We start from the raw sequence: 19,327 nt of genomic DNA, 5'->3' as shown, positions 1-19,327 counted from the left end.
AAGATACAGCTAAACTCTCCATATGAAGTTAGTCTACATAAAAATAAAACAAAAATCCAGCTGATTTTTCTTATGATGTCCCAAGATTCTTGGGGTATAGAACTGTCCACACAGATGCTATTCTTTCCCCCCTTGCTCTGGTGTCTCACAGTTCTGGAAGATATTTAACCTTATATTTTATGAACATTGTCAACACATCTCTGAAGAATTTGCTTTTCTGATCCCTTTCCACTCTGCTCCTGCTTGCTCACTTTCTGAGAAGAGTTAGTCCCCAAATCCTGTGATTAAAAGGAATCAGAATAGCCTAAATAAACTAATGGGGATGTAAGAATACTTGGCAAGAGGTACAGAAGCACACACTGATTTTTCTTCCACAATAGCTGATTCTTGGAAGCCCAGCTTGACATGTATAGTATTCTTTTGTATTACTCCTGGCTTGCAAAATGTTTTTTCATGCAGCTGCTGGAGGGAACTGTCAGCACTATTTGGAAATACAAGAGATACAACTCAAAAATCGAGCAGATCTATTTCATCAAGATCCAAACACAGTCAAGCAGTTTTCAAGGCCAAAGTTTTTAATTTAAGATAAAGTAGTTGTTGCCATCTTTGCAGTTTTTACACCAAAAATACTTCCATTTCTGATTTAAGGGACCTTCTCTCACTGAAGAGTGATGAACATCTCCCTCTTTTTAGCCCCTGTGGCCTGTGGAGGAAGCTTATTTCGGTTTATTTTATTCTCAGGTTAGGGAAAAAAATTAAAAACTAAGGCAGATCAAAAGAAACAAGGCCTCGTGTTTCTTCTCTCGCATCAAGTTACACGTTACAGAATTGAATGTAACTGTTTATTTCAAAATGTAGAGATTAGAACTTTTTTGGTATGTTATGTGAGTGAAGTATTTTTAGGTTGCTCTCCCCTCCCACGCCCCTTTAAGTTGGCATTTATTAGCAAGCGTGCTTAGTTTTTTTTATCACTACCTCACAAGTCGCACTCTCCATTCATCTCAGAAACTTGAGAATCTTTCTTTAGGTGCTCCTTCCAGAGTTATTCCTTATTTATTTATTCAGCAAGAAAGTGCTTGAGATTTGCTAATGCTATCATGACTGATGTTCTTTTGTGTGGTAATACTATAGAAATATTAAGATACAAGGAAAGCAAAGGTTTTCAATGTATAAGATTACTAGACACTGAAAATACACAGAACATTTGTATTTCCGTTATTGCACAAAGATCCAAGCTTACAAAAGAACCTAACTTTCTCACTTAGGCTACTTTGACCTGGGTTTCCATTAACACCAAGACTTGTTTTTCACCCCTCTTCACTGCTTTAGGACAATTACAAATATGGATCCGAAGCCAACAATCACATATATACTTCTGGCATACATAGTTGTGCTGCACCTACAGTTCTCCAGGATCGGTGCTTAAAAAAAAAAAAAAAAGCAAGCAGGATTTTGAGGACTAAAAGAATCTCCCTCCTCCCCTGCACCCCAAAACCCCTCAATCAAAACCATCGAGTCCATCTGCCAGTCCTGAAGTGCTCCACCCCGGCTGACAGCACACTCCAACAGCCAGCCAGCTGCATTTTAGGTTTTGTAGGACAGCAAAGGTGTTTCAGAACAAAAGACTCTGCCTAACACTTCCATAGATACTGGTGTTTGGACCTGACTCATGTTGCAAGATGCTTGCTTACAGGAAAAAGTGTTGCTATAGAACATGATTAGAAATTAAAAAGCAAAATGAATGTCCCAAAATGCATAGGACAGATCAAAACATCCAATTCCAACAAGACTGTCAGTCAATAGCTCCACAGAAGACAACCATTAAATTAAATTCCATCCGATACATATGTTGACTATTGTTTTAAACATATGACAAAAAGAAGCAAACCCAGGATGTCAATGAAATTAGAGACCAAGTCACACAGAGAAATAAAATAATGTCTTCAAAAAGCTCAGAAGACCTTGTGATTGCCCTGCACTTGTTCCTAGAGATCCAAGATGCCAGATGATCCAATGATGCCAGAGATCCCTGGCCAGATGGCACCTGGACAGCATTGCCATTGCCAAACACATACTAGGAGACCAAGGCCCGGCACACGAGCATCAGCTAGTAGGAGGGAGTGGCTTTAGCTACAGATGTGCTCACATCTTACCTTTCTCCTTCTTGCACTAGTTCTCACCCTCTCTCACACCAGTCAAGCCCTGTTTGCTTCCTGTGCACCCTTTCTTATGGTACCAAGTCTGCAGTTTTCTGTTTTTTAGCTTGTTTCTACCCATGCTCTCGCCCAGCCATTTAACAAGTGTGGTCCCTTCAGCACTCCAGCTCCTTCCCTATACTCTTCTGAGTCTCATGCCTGTGGCTGGCTCCCTCCTAACCCATCTTGAATCAATTTGGCATAAGCATCCACCCTCTAGTCAAAATCCCTGCATGCGCCTAAAGAAATGCTGCTCCAGATGAAAGGCCCTCAGTTTTAGAACTCAGCTGAATGCTGAGACTTGTGGTTTATCCCTAGAAACCCTTGGACTTCGAGAATTGTTGGTACCTCTATGGCAGTCATAACGGTAGGTATCATGCACTATCTAAAATTGATCTCTTAATTATTTTACTCTTTAAAGCAATACCTTTGTTTTAAGGCAACCTCTGATCACAGGATTTTATGGTGCAGACACTTCATCCAAGATCACTCGGCTATCAGGTCAGGCCATCCGATGAACTCAGAATCAGGCCTGCACTAACAGCAGTATCCTTCATAGTCTTTCTGAAGAATGAAAACGAAAGTACGTGACCTAAATATCCAGTGCTCTGAGAAGTGAAGGTTAGAGGATTCATCTGAGCTGTTTGTGGCCATAAACATCATTGCCTTTAGGCTGGTGTAATCTATGCCCTAAAGCACCTTGAAGTTATCTGTTTAGAACATAAGTGATATTCAGCATGTCCTAATAAGAGCAGCGGAAAATTTGCCAAGATAAGCACAGTCCTGGACAGTTTAATTCCTACCAATACTATAAAGATCCTCAAGAATCTTGAAGAAATTGGGACAACCTCTGGGAAAATACATAACACACCAAAAGCACTTGTTTAAATCTGGTATTTGATAGAAAGTGTTGGGGTGGGAGGGGATGATCGACAAAAAGAGAGCGAATACCTAGGAAATTTATAGTTTATACGTTTAAGATTTACAAACCAGAAACTGGGTGCAAGTCTTCAAAACATTATATATGATACGAAATTCAAAACATACTTACCTTGTTCACCTAACTAAGCACAGGAGAAAAACTACTTGTATACAAATGCAAATGAGAGAACTTTTTGCCAGTAATAGAACATGTCATAAAATACAAATTTCTTCCATTTCAAAGTATTTTTCTACAATCCGATGAAGATTGTAATATTATAATGTTATCTTCTTCAATTTATTTTTCTACTGAACACATGATTTTCTGCTTGGCTAATAATTTCAACGTGATTATGAAGCAAGAATACACATCACTGCATCTCAATTGAGGAACATGGAACTCATTTATTAGAAGTTAGCCACGTCAAAGGAACAAAAGCAGACAAATGGAGTTTTACTGCTTACTAGTACCAAAACAAGACCAGTTTTCATACATTCTCAACCTCCCTCCCCCTCCCCAGCTACGGCAAAGGCTGAGAAAAGGGGAAAAATTAATGCAGCACGTTCTTTTCTTTAGCAACTGTTATTTAAAATACAAGCTATGGTCATTCAGGAGGAAAAGCAACCTATGAGTCTGAACACAGTTAAAGGGTCCTTATACCAAATTAGATGCACATTTTAAAGAGGTTAAGTAATGCAATGCTACCTAATTTCTTCACTCTTAACAGGTTTAAAAGGTAACAAAAACCTGTATCCATTTTCAAGTCTAACTCTTATTTTAAGAGTTGTGCAATCTAGTGGCCCTTCCTTCTTTAAAAAGAGCATTTACTCATTATTGGATATTCCAGTAAGCTTATTGTTCTTCCAACTACCATATATCAATATACACAGATCCATTTATCAGACGACAAACAATACAGGCATTGATGCCTATTATAAAGCAAACTAATCATTAACTGGAAAGTTAATAAAATAGGAAAGAACACATCCTTCAAAATGGAAGAGCTTTTATATTTAGTATGACCAGAATATCATAAAGCTTCAGCCAGTGCTTTGAGAGACCAGTAGTTTCTACAGACAGCACTACTAGCATCCACCAAGCTTTCTGACCCAGCAAATAACTAGCCTTGTGACAGGCATGAGCGTTCTTCCAGGAAAGCAGAGCATTAGAAATATTCTGACAAGAGCACCAACCATCCAACTGGCACCGTAAGTGGGAGAGATCACACACGAAGCGGCTGGCAGCCTGCCAGAGGGGCAGCAATATTTACAAATCCGAGTAAAACAGCAAGGACATTCTTTCAGTCAGGGAAGTGCAAGACTCCTTCATACTGCAAGACGTTTTTGGAGGACCTACAGCCCTAGCAACACTGCTCAGCCAGCGACTGGCAATAAGAATTCAGCCTCCACTTTTGATAACCATACACTAACCACACCAAGAGATTCAGTGCACATTTCTCACTCTATATATATCTATATCCTCATTTCATGCTGAACTGTCTAGCTAAACTGGGCACAATGCTAAATACAAAAAAAAAATAAAAATATAGGTATTCTTGTTGATGAGTACCAAGAGTTAAATAATCACAATTAAAAACAGACAAGAAGTTTCAGATGTGTGCTTGACAGCATTACTGCAAACCTCAAAGAGCAGAAAGTATTTTTTCAGCACAGATTTTTAGGAGAAGAAAGCATTCCTTCCTTGTTTTATGCTAGTGCTGTGAATAGTCCTCTCTGGTTTTATACTCACAACAAAACCTCAGGGCATACAGCAGCCCCAGGAAGCAGAGAGCTCACTCGTGTTAGTATCCAGGGGTTCCTAGAACACTGGGGTGGACTCAAGATCTCAGAGAAGAGGGAAGCATTAACCTTCACTACCTGTATTTTTGGAAGGGGATTCAGTGGTAACACTGCAGTTTACTTCAAAAGGACACGAGCCTTTAGTTTCACTAGAAGTTGGGGGCATTCATAGCAAAATAGCTTCAAAGATGGCTTTCCTTTTACAGGCTCTGTATGAACAGACATCTGAACTCAGAAGTACTTTTTTTTTTTTTTTTAAACTCAAGGACAGAGAGGAGAACAAGATCACATAATGCCAGTTTTTGTCATTATCTACCTAACCACTATGAAAGAACATCTAAAAAAAAAAAAAAAAGATGCCGAAGTGGAGAAGGTTACTGTAACATCAGATAGCGAGACCCATTCCAGAACCCACAATCAGCTCCAAGAATTCTATCAATTTCAGCAGGCTTCAAGCCTGAGCTTTATTTGGCATGGTTCATTAAATACAAAGCTACTTCTTAAAGCCTGTACAACTAGCTTTCAGTTGCAGATTAATTGTAATCTCAGCCAGACACATTTAAGAATAGAGCAGGAACAGTAACACCTGTATCACACACAGTGAAAACCAACATTAAAAGGCCACACAGACAAGAGCAGACATTAGCTGTGTGGGACAGACCTCACCAAAGCCGGCAACTGAACACAGGACCTGGCAAATGCTAGCAGAGGGCATACTTAGAACTGCAGCAGGTACAGCTGGCAGACAGCAAAGACACAGGCTGCCTTCTGTCCTGACCCTGCTCAACATCTCATCTTCCACAGGCCATGCTCCATGTGCCCCTACCTTAGTTCATTAACCCACCCCAGCGTTCCAGGTTGAAACTCCTGCAAGGTGTCTGCCAAAAATGCAAGGCAATAGGAGAGAGATGAGCAGCTGCAGTTTAAATTTTGGGCACCAAAAATATTATGGTAGGAATAATTTGTTATTCCTGCTGAGACTTCCCACCAATATTACCACCCTGGCAATCCAGCCACACGTACTGACTGGTCGTCTGTTCCCTTTGTATAATAAAACTGGGGAAGAAGAAGTGTCATGGAACAAATCTGTAATTGTATTTAAATATGTATAGATCATTTATTCCTATTAATATACATTTCAATTCTGAATTCCTAGAACTCTGAACAGGCCTTCTACATTCCATCTCAATCTTTTCTTCAATCAAATCTCAAAAAAAAAAAAAAAAGATTGATTCCTGAGAAGTTTCAATCCTGAATATTGCCATCACTACTTTCCCTGGTCATTACATCACCTGACTTAGAGTTCTACACTAGAACATGCAGTTGGACGGTCTGTTATTAAGAGGAGCTGCCTTTCTTCCAACTCTGGAGACAGGTACTGCCATTCAACACCTACAAAAGTCAAACCAGTCACCTGCTCTGCACATGGAAGGGACAGAGGCAGCTCCACTCCCCCAGCCACACGGACTGCCACACTACCAGGAGCAAAGAAAGAAAGAAGCTAGTGAGTGACTGTGATGAACACAGGTGACAAGCAAAGGCCATAATCCCATTAAACACAAATACCCAACTTCTCCGCAAAGTCACTTTACTAGGAAATAACAGCTTTGCATTTTCATTTCACCCAATGCAAGTGATCGCATATATATAGCGGCAGTTATAACATTTTCCTTTCATCATTTAGAGACAGACAGCCAATTTAAAACTTATGACGATTTCTAAGCCATTTCATTATCATTATTTTAAAAGAATTTCCTGTATAAAGATCACTACAATGTGTGGACACATTCCCAGGAAGATCAACTTGTTGGTACATTACACTTGAAAATATGTTTTATCAGTGTTTTCCAAGATTCTTAAAGTTTGGAGCTCCTATTTTCTGACTACTAAAGAGTAATATATGTAATTTTAACTGATGGAAAAAACTAACAAGGGCTTAGAGTGACTAGTACAGCTGGATTTGCTAGGTTTACATCAACAGCTGTCACAGAACCAGTAACAAAGGAATTTTACTTTAAAAAATCATTTATTTATACTAGTATAGTTTTACTTGAAAAAAGGTCATTTATTTATACTAGTATTGAAGATGTCTGCCCCTCCTCCTGTAAGAAAAAAAAAAAAAATCTAGCGTCCTTCATGCAGAAAGCTTCATGTGATTATTATGTTAAACTGCCAAAATCATCTGCATCATCTGGAACTGGCACAAAAATAAGCAGATGACAAAATTGCAGGTGTCTAAGAATTACTTCTCCTTCCACAGAAGCGATCTTAATGGTATTCCTTTTTGTTGCCTACAATAGGCAACTTAGCTTTGTTAACTGCAGCAAAGGCAGGGCATGAAAGAAACATTAACCGTAGCACAAGCTTTTTTTTTTTTTTTAAGACATAGCTTTGCTATATTATTTATGGATATCTTCTTACATATACAACACCTGATAATGTTTCCACCTGCAATACTACCTATAGTGGCTATATAACTGGTTCTTTTTCTAAGCATATTTGCGCGTTACTCCCCAGTGTCTAAACTCTAGAATAATTATGTGGCATATTCCCTCGCCCCCTCAGCATGTGAGCTCAGTATGAGGTTAACAATCTTTGCACATTCACTTTACAAGCTCTAGATCACTGAGATCACTATTGAATATTACATTTTCTTTTGTTCCCATTTGATCAAGGGACTATTCTTCTAAAACACCTTGTTTTAGAAGAACAAGTTCTTTAGGAAGACAGACACATTAAAGGCAAGGGAAAGAGGCTACAGCAAACATGCATTTCGTTAGAATTATGCTGATTGGAACAAATGCAACATAGAATAAATGACAAGTGCTTAATCACTTCAGAAGCATGTTCTTACCTACTTGTATCACTGTAGCAAGCAATTCTAAACTGCTTATAACAATCTGGTATAATTCATTTACAGAACAAAGAACACTTCACTTTGAAAGAAGTTTTAATTTAGCTGAAAAGAGAGACTGGCTATTTCTATTTAACCTGTAAAACCAAAACTGTCATAGTAAACCTATATTAGTATCTGAAAACAAATAAAGCACAATCAAAGTGGGGGGAAAGAGCTGCATAAATAAGCAACAGCAATAAATAAACCAACAAGGACAAGACAGGCAACTTCTAAGGGTAAATTACAGAGCACACTACCTAGAATTATGATTCTTAGAGAAGTTTTCTTTAGCTATGTCAAACTTCCTGATGGGCACATGAATGGTGATAAAATGAAAACATTAACTTGCCAGGGACATTTGCATTGATAATAACAATCAAAAATTGGGAGCTGGATTACTGTCCAGATGGGGGAGAGTGAAATATTTGGAAAGCTTTTTCAAGCAGCCTAGAATTCCACTGTCCTCTCCCACACGAGCCCAAAGGACTGATATCCACTGCAAGCTGCTGATGGTGATGGAGAGGGGCAGGAGGAATGTTAACAATCTTCCCCTTTTGACCCACATCAAGGCTGAGATCACAAAGAGGCTTTGCAGGGATGGAGCTTGAAAAGAAACACAGGCCACACACAGGAATGTGTGCTGAACTGACAGACTGATGCATGTGCTTTCTCCCCCTCACACACACCTTTCTTTTTGTTCGTTTAATTTACAACTTAATTAGAACACTAGACTATGTATCTGATCTTTATACTGAAACCATTGCTGCTTTTTTTTTTTTTCAAAAAAAATTAAAAACAACATTATTTAGCACTTACTGACCCTTACACTGCCAAGGACAGACTTTTCCAGCCACCAAATCAAACCCAGGCATTATTTTTCATAGCCTTCCAGAAAGATACTGTTTCTAGTGAGTTTCCCTAGGATGCAGGATTAGCTCTCACTGGAAGAAAAAAATGACTCTTCAGACTTCTCATGTGGTTTCTGAATATACTTAGCTTGCTACCTCTGACACCTGAGTTTTAAATGACACCATGTTTATTTATGAAACATAACATTACACATCACAGAAGAAAGGTTCAATGTATTTATACAACATTTTCTTCAGCACTGAAGACCAGTAACAAAGCACCTGCCCTCCTGCCAGTGTTGCTACAGTCTTTCTTAACCCTAACGCTTTTTAGAACTGTGCTGTCAGCCTCACCACCAAAATGACTAAAGGTCATGAAAAAGTTTAATGTGTATCATGACAATAAAGAAGAACAGTGACTTCAGGAATGGGAGTGCTTTACTGAATTCATGTCATTTCTGAAAGTGATTTCAGAGGCAAGGAAGGCAGTAAATAAGTTTTAAGCAAAGGATTCCAACCAATAAGGGCAGAGGAGACCTGGTCCACCAGAGGAAAGAAAAAAAAACACAGAAAAGACAGTTCTTTGCAGTGTAAGGGTATTTGCAACTAAGGCACTGGAATGAGATGTTGAAGCTACGTGCTGAGTTCCCAACTAAGGATACAAGCACCAAGCCTCAGGCTGAGTCCTGTGAACCACATACGCTCCTGAACACAGGTAAGCACCTGTACCAGTTGCTGCTGTTCCACAAGGAAGATGTTTAAATGTGAGATGCAGTTTAGGAGGTTCTTGCTTTTTCCATATTCATTGCAGCTAGTTCCTACCTTCCCACCAGAAGCTACTCTCCCGCAGCAGGACTGCCTCACATGTTTGCAGAGCCACGAGCTGTGAAATGATTTGGCTTCCCAGATGGGCGCGTGTGCTCTCCGCAATATCCTTTGAACAGGAACAAGCCAAATGAAGGTGTAGAGAGGAAGAAAGGAAATTGGCTCTGCCATCACCGACGGAAAACACTGAATCACACCTACAGATAATTCACTTACAAAATGGGGTCATGCCTGTAGCACAAGTCATTTCTTGTAAAAATGGACATTGTAGAAGGAGCAAGTCCACATCCTGACACATGCTGGGTTTGTTCCCATCTATTTGTCAGGTGGCAAGCACAGCGCCCTTAGAATTTAAGCTGGATTCTGCAAATAAGGTAACGAAGGGGAAAAGGTCAACTTCTTATTTGGTGGTGTGAATGTGATGAGGCAAAGCAAGGTAAAGAGGCTGAGGTTAAACAGAATATAAACGGTCTATGGTACCTCAGTGAAAGCACAGAGTAGACACTGCTCCACGCTGTAGACACTGGAAGCAATAACTTTGGAAACATTGGTCTGGATTCAAAAAACAAGTAGTATAAGTCCAGATACTCACAAGTCATGGGGATACTTATCTTTCTCTAATTTCAAGTCCAACAAAGTTTACAAACATAACTTAGTAGATATTATGTCTAGATCTCCAACACAAAGAGCAACTCCAGATGCACATGATGTTCACAGGTGAAGTGTTCTAACAAGTAGCTAAGAGGACCTTCCCTCGTTGACTTTCTTTACCTCTCCACTTTCCTCACCTTAAACACAACTTGCTCCACACCTCTGGATGATATACGTGCCAGTTTATGTACCTCAGATGTTACACAATGGAGACATAAGTATACAGAGAGAACAATAACATCATTTCACTGTGCCTTAAAACTAACCTATGACAACAGTCACTTCAAGAAGTGGTCCAGGAAAGCTCAAAAACACCAGGAAAACCATTATCAAATTAAAATAAATAAATAAATAAATAAAAATGTAATTTCTCCCTCTTTTATAGAGGAGCACTGAGGTCACTGGAAGGTAAACAACAAATAATTTTAAGTTTTTAAAATGTTATCAAATGCATTGACCCCCAGAGTTTCTCTTTCAGCAGAAATTATTGTAAAGTTGCTTCTATTTCTGGTTTCATCAACTTAATTACCCTTCATGCCATACACCCATCACATGATTATTACTATTTGTTACTATTATTAATATTATAGGCTACTCCTACCTATAATTTCATGACTCTCTCAGAAGTCTTTTCTTTCCCTGAGTGCAGTATCGATCCTCAGAACAGAAGGCCCACTAACCCACCTTTTATGTTGAGTGTTTACCATTTTATTACACCCCAAGGCTGTATCTTAAAGAGCACACTTGGGTCACCTGACCTTGTATGCTTTGCCCTACGCATTCTCAAGCCCACAAAACAGATTTTACACATCAATCCCCCCCCCAAACCTCATAAAGCAGTGAGTCTCACATCACAGACACAAAGCTTCAAAATAAGGGTAAACATGAATGAACAAGCAAGATTCTCACCCAAATTAACAGTGCCCCATCAGCAATGCCTGCAGTTTTCCTTCTTACCCCCACAAGCCTTGCTTTCAAGAGCCTGGCTTTCGTGCTTTTAAGTATATATTGTAGTTTTGCGTATAGGCCAGGCTCATCTCTGCAAGAAAAAAGGAAAGGCTAAAACTAATTGTCTTTTTCTTTTTTTCAGCTTTGTCAGATCTATTCTGTGCTGTGATTGGGACTTCTTTGCACAGTAAGTCCAGCAATTTCAGGATAAATTTTCTATGAACCAGTCCTAAAGCTACACAGGTGTTTTGAGGAAACTGAACCTGCACAGAAACGTCTCTGTTGCCTGAGGCTGTGCGAAACCATTATAGTCACAGAAATAACTATGAGATTACAGGGTGAAAAAAGAAAACAAAACCAAGAATTCCCCCCAGAAAATGATGGCAAGGAACAGAAAAGCAGATAATCTTTTAAAACTAAGACATGCAATGAAAATCTACAGGATAGTACATTTTGGAAAAAAAAAAAAAAAAAGCAAGACTCAGTTTTGTATAATGTTTATATGAAAATGACTGTTTCCCACCACAAATGTCTTCCTAAGTCTTCTAATTCTCAAATTCAGGAGAAAAATACAGACAACTGCCTGAACATCTTTCTAATTCTGTGTAACTTCTCAGCAACTACATGATCAGCAGCCTCCATACAGCAAGAGGCAGAAATTCTGACCCCACAAAAACCAAAACCAGAACTTTAATTATTAGGTCAGGGCATAGTCATTCATAACCTTTTCTTTTTGTACTTTTCCATAAAGAAAAATAATTAACAAAGTTGAGAATCCATAATCTTTTCTTAAAAAGAAAAAAACCTTATAATGTAGTACTACTAACAGCAGTATGCAAATATCATAGAAGTTGCATAGAATAGGTATGAGTTATCTGAAAGCGATCTCTATCAGGATTGCTTTCAAAATATTTTCCAAGATAGATGTTTTATCAAAGATATTTTAAAACCTAAAATCAAGTCTCCATCAGGACAGTCCATAAGAAACAAGCTCTTCTATGACACGCATATCCTATCAACTACTCTGTCATTGCAGAATGTTATTGTACTTTCTCCTACGAAAAGAAGCTGTCATCACAACTTTTTTAAAATAACTCTCCCCACTACAGCTACGCAGAACTCCTTCCATTAGCTTGTAACATTTTAAAGTCAGAATCAGATAAAATTGGTATCACATACTGATAAAATCATGATGCATGCATCAGGTATTATATGGAAACTTGGAACAATTTCTCCTTTGAAGGGCACCAACCTAAGTATGCCCTTGGAGAATAACTTCCTTGATTAGAAAAGGAGACTGAAGGAAAGACTGTACCTTTTTCTCTGCGACAAGTAAGTAGGAAATTAAGTTTTAAGATGATTCAATAGAAGAAGTTATAACTACGCAGCTAATACTAAACTCAGTTTTGTAGGATGTCACAGCGGAGCACGGAAGGAACAGCAGCCACCGCCCTGGGACTAAACTGGATGGTTTTGATCAAGATACCAATAAAACTGGAAAAGACGGTAACAGGCAACGATTGACTCAGGCAGAGCAAGGCTCCTCCAAATTTCACCATCACACTAAGCAACATCTTAATAAAGCCATTTTCTCTGCTGTCCTCTTCATCCTCCTCATTCTCAACCCACGACACGTCCTCTCCAGTCATACACGCCCTGATGACAAAGGCAGCAAAAACACATGGTGCAAACAAATTATTTTCTATGTATTTACATGAACACCTACAAAATCTAAAAAAAATTAAAAGTTGAGAACAAGAGCTCTGATCACCAAGCAGCACATGCAAGTTATCAGAAGAAAAGCAAAACTCTGCCACTTCTTAGTCACTGAACTTCTCCATAGAAGATGGGAGTAAGAGTTGGGAGTTCCTTCTTCATTTCCCCACCAGCCAACCCCCACAGGAAAAAAGGAAAAAAGACAGTATTTCCATTTTTCCTGATTTCCCTAAATTTTCAGGGAATAAATTCATGCAAATCTAAACTAGTTTTATCACATTAAGGAAAAAAGACAAACAAACATGTACGTCTAAATCTACTTTGAAGGATTTGTTTTGAAGAAGTCAAATGTTACCATTCTCATTTTCCTTCTCGTACATGTCAGCACTATAAATACTTATTTAACATATAGATTAGAATTCATGCCCACAGAACCCACAGAAATATTTTAAGCTACCCTCATGCCCCAGGTTCTGTGCCACTCAGCTTTTTCCAGAGAAGTAAACAATTAAGTGCCAAGAGCTGTTTAAAAGGAAAAAAAAAAAAAGTCTTCCTTGGGCCAAGTCATTGTCAAACTCCCTCAAAGAGCTAAGAAATTTTTGCCTGATTAAAGATTGCAAAACCGTGCTTTTCTCAGAATTAAAGCAACATGCCAGGTCTTATTTTGTCACCCAGAGAGCTATGGCAAAAGGACCCCAAGTGCCATTATCAACAGCTTAACACAAAACCTAATGTATATGGGAAACATTCACACTTCAGGCAACACAGACTGGCAAAAATAACCTCCAATGGGTATTCAGCCACTGGATTAGCACATTAGGTTTTACATGCTGTCAAAAGCACTGAATATACAGTTTCCAAAGCAAGTTTTGAGAAATAGGATATGTAAGAACAAAGCTTCAAGAACTTTAGATTAGAGGAAAAAAAGGCAAATATAAACTGATGAAAATGTAGGATAAATCAGAACGTACAGCAGCAACAAACTCCCATACCAAACGTTTATGTAGAATTCAAGACTCAGGTAGTCTGATTTATATTCTACATGGTTTTGTTTTAAACTACAAAACCACCATCTTTCCCAAAGCTTACAATAATTGAAAAAAAAAAATTACTGTTTTTCAAAGCAGCTGTGAGTGGAATTGTGGTCTTGCAGATCACACTCAAAAGTTTATTCTGCGAAATAAGTTTTCCACTTAAGCAGTATTTTTTTCTTATGAGAATAAGATGAGCTTTCATATTTGAACAGTTTGGTTTCTTTCTTCTGTACAACAATAAGACCATTGTCTCCTCTCTTTTCCCATGAAGGCCTTAAGTTTACGGTAAACTAAATGGCAAGTAAATTATACAAGTTTATAATTTCCGGAATTCAAAGTAAGACATCTTATAGGCTTTAAACAACCCCCAAGCTTGTTCAGTACTGTGAACTGACCAGATATAAACACTACAGGAAAAAATAGAGCACTGCCAGTGACCCCCAGGCATAATTAACTTACTTTTCGACATTGACACTCAGAACCATCATAGCAAATGAAGAAAAAACTAAAGAAAGAAGTATTATACTCCTCCTCTTATTTTTCTAAACTATGAACTTCTGAAAAAAAATATTTTAGAATATATTAAAATGAAATAAAGAGCCATCCTAAATTATTAACTGCAAAGTAGTACAGTAATAAAACACTATCTTTAATTGCAAGCCATTTTCTTTCCTGTGCTGTAGCTTTAGACTCACTCTGCAAAGCTCTGATCTTATGAGAAAACAAATAGTTCTTAAATTATTTTTTTTAATCCAGAAGTAAATAAATATTCATGTAAAATTGCAAATCGCTGCATTAGATATATATCACAATTTTAACAAAAACATATGACCAATAGATGACCAAGAGATGGATGAGATAATTTTTTTTCAATAAACCCTGTCCTCTAGCACATATCAGCAGAGCAATAACACGTGATAGAACACAATCATTTCGTAACAGAAATCAAGCAATAAACATTAGCAAATTCCCACAGATATCATCTAGGACCTCAGAGATTTATGATAGCAGAAAAAAAATCTTCTAAGCAGCTCACTAAAAATACCGCCACTTTCTCAGATCATGCCACCATTTCTACCACCGGCCATTAGAATCGCCTCAGGATCTGAGCATCCTACAAACCCGTGTCTCAGGGAAGGAAAAAAGCCCAGCACACAGAAGGACACACTAGGCGTGTAGGGCCTGACCATCCTTCTCAAACCAGCGGAAAAACTGCTGCCTCTAACGGTGGGAAAGGATCAGATCCCGGAGGACAAAATGTTGAAGCTTCCCAAGAGTTGTGAGACTACTCCAAGGGCAAGAGGTAACATACACAGCGTGTAGGGTGAGAACAGCCGCCTTCTTTAAGAGCTCAGTGCTTCAATGCAGCCTCATTTGCAGACCTATCAGAGTAAGTCTGGAAGCTGCCCACTTTGGGAACACATGAGAGATCACACTTTGCCAGCTGGTTAAAGAGATAAATTAAAAAAAAAAAAAAAAGGGTGCTGACAACTCCGAGATGTACTGTCTTCATATTCTCGGGGACCTGTGCCCTTCAAACAGGGGTCTCAGGAAATGCAGAAGTCACGGCTGAGGAAGAGGAGCTCCTCAGCGAGTCCAAGCCTCCCAGGACAGGTGAGTGACCAGCCTGCGGAGGACTCGAGTGCTGGAGCGGTGCTTTGCTCCTGGTCCGGCCCCTGGGGGTGTTAATTCACGCTGCATCTTCACGTGTGAACACCGGACCGATTTGGAGGGGAAACACGAAAACCATGGCACCCTACACGGAGGCTGTGACTGGGCAGAGACGTTCAGCGTTTCAGCTGGTAGTAGAAGCGGTCGTTGAGGATTTAATGACTCAAAAGGTACCAACTTTGCTTAACAAACCACAAAGGAGCAAAGGATAACGCTTATTCTCCCTTAATTAATTACAGCGTTGCAGTTTCCGTTTCAGGAGCTCTGGGCACAGCCCGACGGCTCCCCTCACCGCACTTTCCCGACCCCTTAAAGCTCCCTTCAGGGAGAGCCGCCCGCGGCCGTCGGGGCGCGGTGCGAGGGCAGGAGCGCCTTCCTCCCACCCGGGGAGAGCGGCAGGAGCCCGGGGCGAGGAGCGGGGCCACAGCGACCGCCCCGGGGCTCCCTCAGCGGGTGCCGCCGGCCACGCCGCCCCTCACACCCCGCCGCTGACGGGCGGTGACCGTTAACGGCCGCGGCGGCGCGAGCCCCGCCGACAACCGCCGCCCGGAGGCGCCGTCGGTGCCGCCGCCCGCGTAGCCGAGAAGAGGAGGAGGAGGAGGAGGAAGCGCAGAGGGAGCCCAGAGCCGAAGGAGCCGCCGCAGCCCTCGGGAAGCGGCGGGGGGCAGCGCGCTCACCTGGTCCGGGCCGCCCCGTCCGGCGGAGGCCATGTTGCGGCGCTCCCAGGCACCTCTCCTCACCTCGCCTCGCCTCGCCCGGCGGGGGCAGAGCCGGCCCGGCCCTCCCGCCCCTCGCCGCCCCCTCAGGTGGAGCCGGGCCCGACGGTGCCTCTCCTCCCGCGGCGGGGGCGGGCGCGAGCGGCTCCCGGGGGCCGCGGCCGTCCCGGCCCGCCCCGTCGTAGGGCAGCGGGGCGCGGCCAGGCGGCTGCGGGCACCGAGTGCGCTCACGGGCGCCGGGATCGGGGTGGAACGCGGGAGGGTTCCCGGGAGGGTTCCCGGGAGGGTTCCCTTCTGAGGGGACCGGGGGCTCCCCCCAGAGTCGCCGGCGCTCCCCGAGCCGCGCGCACCTCACCTGGAAACCGCGGCCTCGCTGAGGGTGAGGCCGGCGACTGCTGCCCGCCTGCGGGACCCTCTGCAGGGAGCGCGGCTCAAGTCTGTTAAAAAATAAAAATAATAATAAAACCCACAAAAACTAAATCGCCTGGCTTAGTGTTAACGAATTCCTTACTGTAGCGAAGCGGTGGCAGTTGGTTTTCTGTAACGAGTACCACAGTTTTTCGGCATCCATTACAATACAACCCCCAAACTCTCACACGTGAAAGGCACCATGAGATCACCTCACGCCTTGAATGTAATCAGGGGCTGTTTCTACTGATAACGATAAGCTGAAACTTATTCGCAAGGCACCTGATCCTGTGTGATACAAGTGGATTCCAGCACCCCCATCAGAGCGGAAGGCTGTGCAGCCTTCACACATGAGCAGCATTGATCAAACCAGCAGTTGTGTTTGTAGCTGTTCCTAGCACTTGTGCTCGTTAAATGCCCATTAAACTATTTTAATTGATCACATTAAAATTGATTACATCACAAACTATTCAAATTATTTCAAATGCAACTTTAATGATTATGCCATTTTCTTACTGTTTTTGATTCTCAGAAGTCTGTTGTGGTACACCAATTTATTTTCATGTTTCCATTAGAAAATAATTTAAGAATTAACAACAGTTAAACCCAACAAATGTTATTAAGCATTAAGCATAACTTACCCAGAAATATTGCTTAATAAAATCACTTTCTACTATCAAGGACCTTAGTGTTGCAGGTGCAATTTACAGAATGAGCACACAGATGTATAAACTGACTAAAGGTGTTTACATATCTTTGAGTTACCGTGCAATTGATTGCTTGTCACTATCACTAGATATATACATCTTTTGTTTATATTCAGAGTCAAAAGTATTTAAAGAGAGACCTTAGCTGTGCCCAATGTGAAGGAGTTAATTCTTGATCTCTGACTGATAGGGCTGCACTTTCATAGGGCACAGCATAACTTTGCAAGCTTGCCAATTCTTCAATCTAAACTTACAACCCAACCTGGGATAGCCATTGAGATCTGAAAATTGTTGTCAATTTCTATCCATTTCACAAAAACCCTGTCAGCAGTACTTCTTTTTCTGGAGAACAAGAGTTTTTCTCCAGAATGTCTTTCTCCCTCTTATTTCGGATGTGACTCATTTCCTCAGCCCACGCAGGGAAATGGGAAGCAGAGGAGAGAAGGAAAAAAGAAAGCAACATACATGTTGACTAAAAGAGAGCATGAAGCAAAGAGAGGCACGGTCATGGGCAGCAGCAACTAGCAGCTCTGTGGCTGGACCATACGTTGTTTTTATAAGGCCTCACATGTTATGCTGTTACTGCATGCTACCTTCCTTCACCCTTTAGAAAGGAAAATTTTAAGTTTAAGTAGAATTTGCAGATGTTAAAATAGCACCTTAAAATGTATTTTTTACTATATGCGAAGAGTGTCCTCTAAGTCAACTCACACAATTGATAGGAGGAAGAATTTTTAAACAAGTCCAAATGTAATGTGTGTATGTAAATCTCACATTCATTTCCACAGGCTTACATACCTCACTTGTCTCAACCACACTCTCATCTAGAAGAGTATGCCTCCTTTTTGGCAGCTAGAGTGATACCTGGAGGGCCAAAAAAAGTTAACTTCCCTTACTTCAGGAGAGGATTCAGGTCAGACTTTCCTGACTGAGGTTTAGAATTTAAATATGCTATTGGAGTGTATTTGATCTGATACAGCACAGTAGCAGGTGGTTGTCACAAAATGAAAAAGGATAAAGAGATAATGAATGCAGAAAAAAAGCTGAGTCTGCAGTAATTAGGAAAAGGAGTATTATTTGTTGAAATCAAATAGCTATAGCAGTAAACAGATTCTTAGCTGGTGTAATTGTCTTCAGCTGAGGAAGATTGCTAATAGTCATATGGCTGTAGTGTTATTGACAGGGCCTTACATGTAGACAAGGCTTAAGAGAGAGGGGACTCAGATTTTGTTTTTCAGCTGAAGTATTCTGTTAACGAGCTCTTCTCATTTGCCTCATAAAAACAGTCTCTCTCTAATGACATAAAAGACTGCTTGTGTAAGTAGGGGTTTGGAATTGAAGTCTAGGTATGTAACTCTGACTACAGCTTTCAACCACAATTAGAAAGCAATTTATTAGATGTTGCTATTTTTCTTCTTGGCTTGTAAGCTATGTGAAGTGTAAAACCAAGAAGTAGCTACTTTTTCTCAGTTTGTATCTCAGATACCTTAGGAGTGAAAGTTTTTCCCTACTAAAGCTAGTAGGAATTTTGCCAATGACTTTAGTAGCTGTCTGGATTTTTGCCCAAAGGTTTTAGAGAAACAAAAGGCTTTTTTGTTGTTGTTATTATTTTGGGTTTTTTTTGGCTTGGTACATGTACCCTCTTCATCTTTCTCTTCTAATTAAACTTATTAAAACAAAATCTAAGTTGGATATTTGTAGGTATTACTCCAGAGGTTTGTATCCACCCAGCTGCATTTCCACTCTAAAGGAAGAGTTTTGGTGGTAGCGAAGCATTCCCTACTATGGGATAAGAACTTGGCCAAGCCAGGACTGACAATGTATTAAAATTTACATCCAGGGATTGCGTGTGTTTTAGCTTCTGGAGCCTAACCTCAATGCACTTATCAGGTACTCTTTGCATTCTTTTGTTTGCTCCCACAAACTCCCAATGGGCTGTGCTCTCCTCTCACTTGTTTTCAGGAGCTCTTCTAAACTCCTCACTCTTCTTT

General features: G+C 40.6%; 1 protein-coding gene across 2 annotated transcripts in view; it reads right to left on the bottom strand.

Annotated features, from left to right (window-relative positions):
• The window catches only part of ANK3 (ankyrin 3), a 365,999-nt gene extending 349,196 nt beyond the window's left edge, over positions 1-16,803 (bottom strand). Inside the window, exons 1-2 of one of the 2 annotated variants that reach the window (XM_067000746.1) lie at positions 16,733-16,803; positions 16,577-16,658 (exon numbers count right to left, since the gene is read on the bottom strand). In XM_067000746.1, coding sequence (XP_066856847.1) covers positions 16,577-16,658; positions 16,733-16,788 — 138 coding nt within the window. In that variant the 5' untranslated portion in view covers positions 16,789-16,803. Of the gene's footprint in view, positions 1-16,182; positions 16,353-16,576; positions 16,659-16,732 lie in introns of those variants that run through there. The other variant, XM_067000749.1, reaches the window with a different exon arrangement.
• Between the last annotated feature and the right edge of the window lie 2,524 nt (positions 16,804-19,327).

The sequence above is a fragment of the Anser cygnoides genome, chromosome 7 (assembly GCF_040182565.1).
Source record: "Anser cygnoides isolate HZ-2024a breed goose chromosome 7, Taihu_goose_T2T_genome, whole genome shotgun sequence".
Taxonomy (NCBI): Eukaryota; Metazoa; Chordata; class Aves; order Anseriformes; family Anatidae; genus Anser; species Anser cygnoides.
This window is presented reverse-complemented; position numbering and strand designations above follow the sequence as displayed.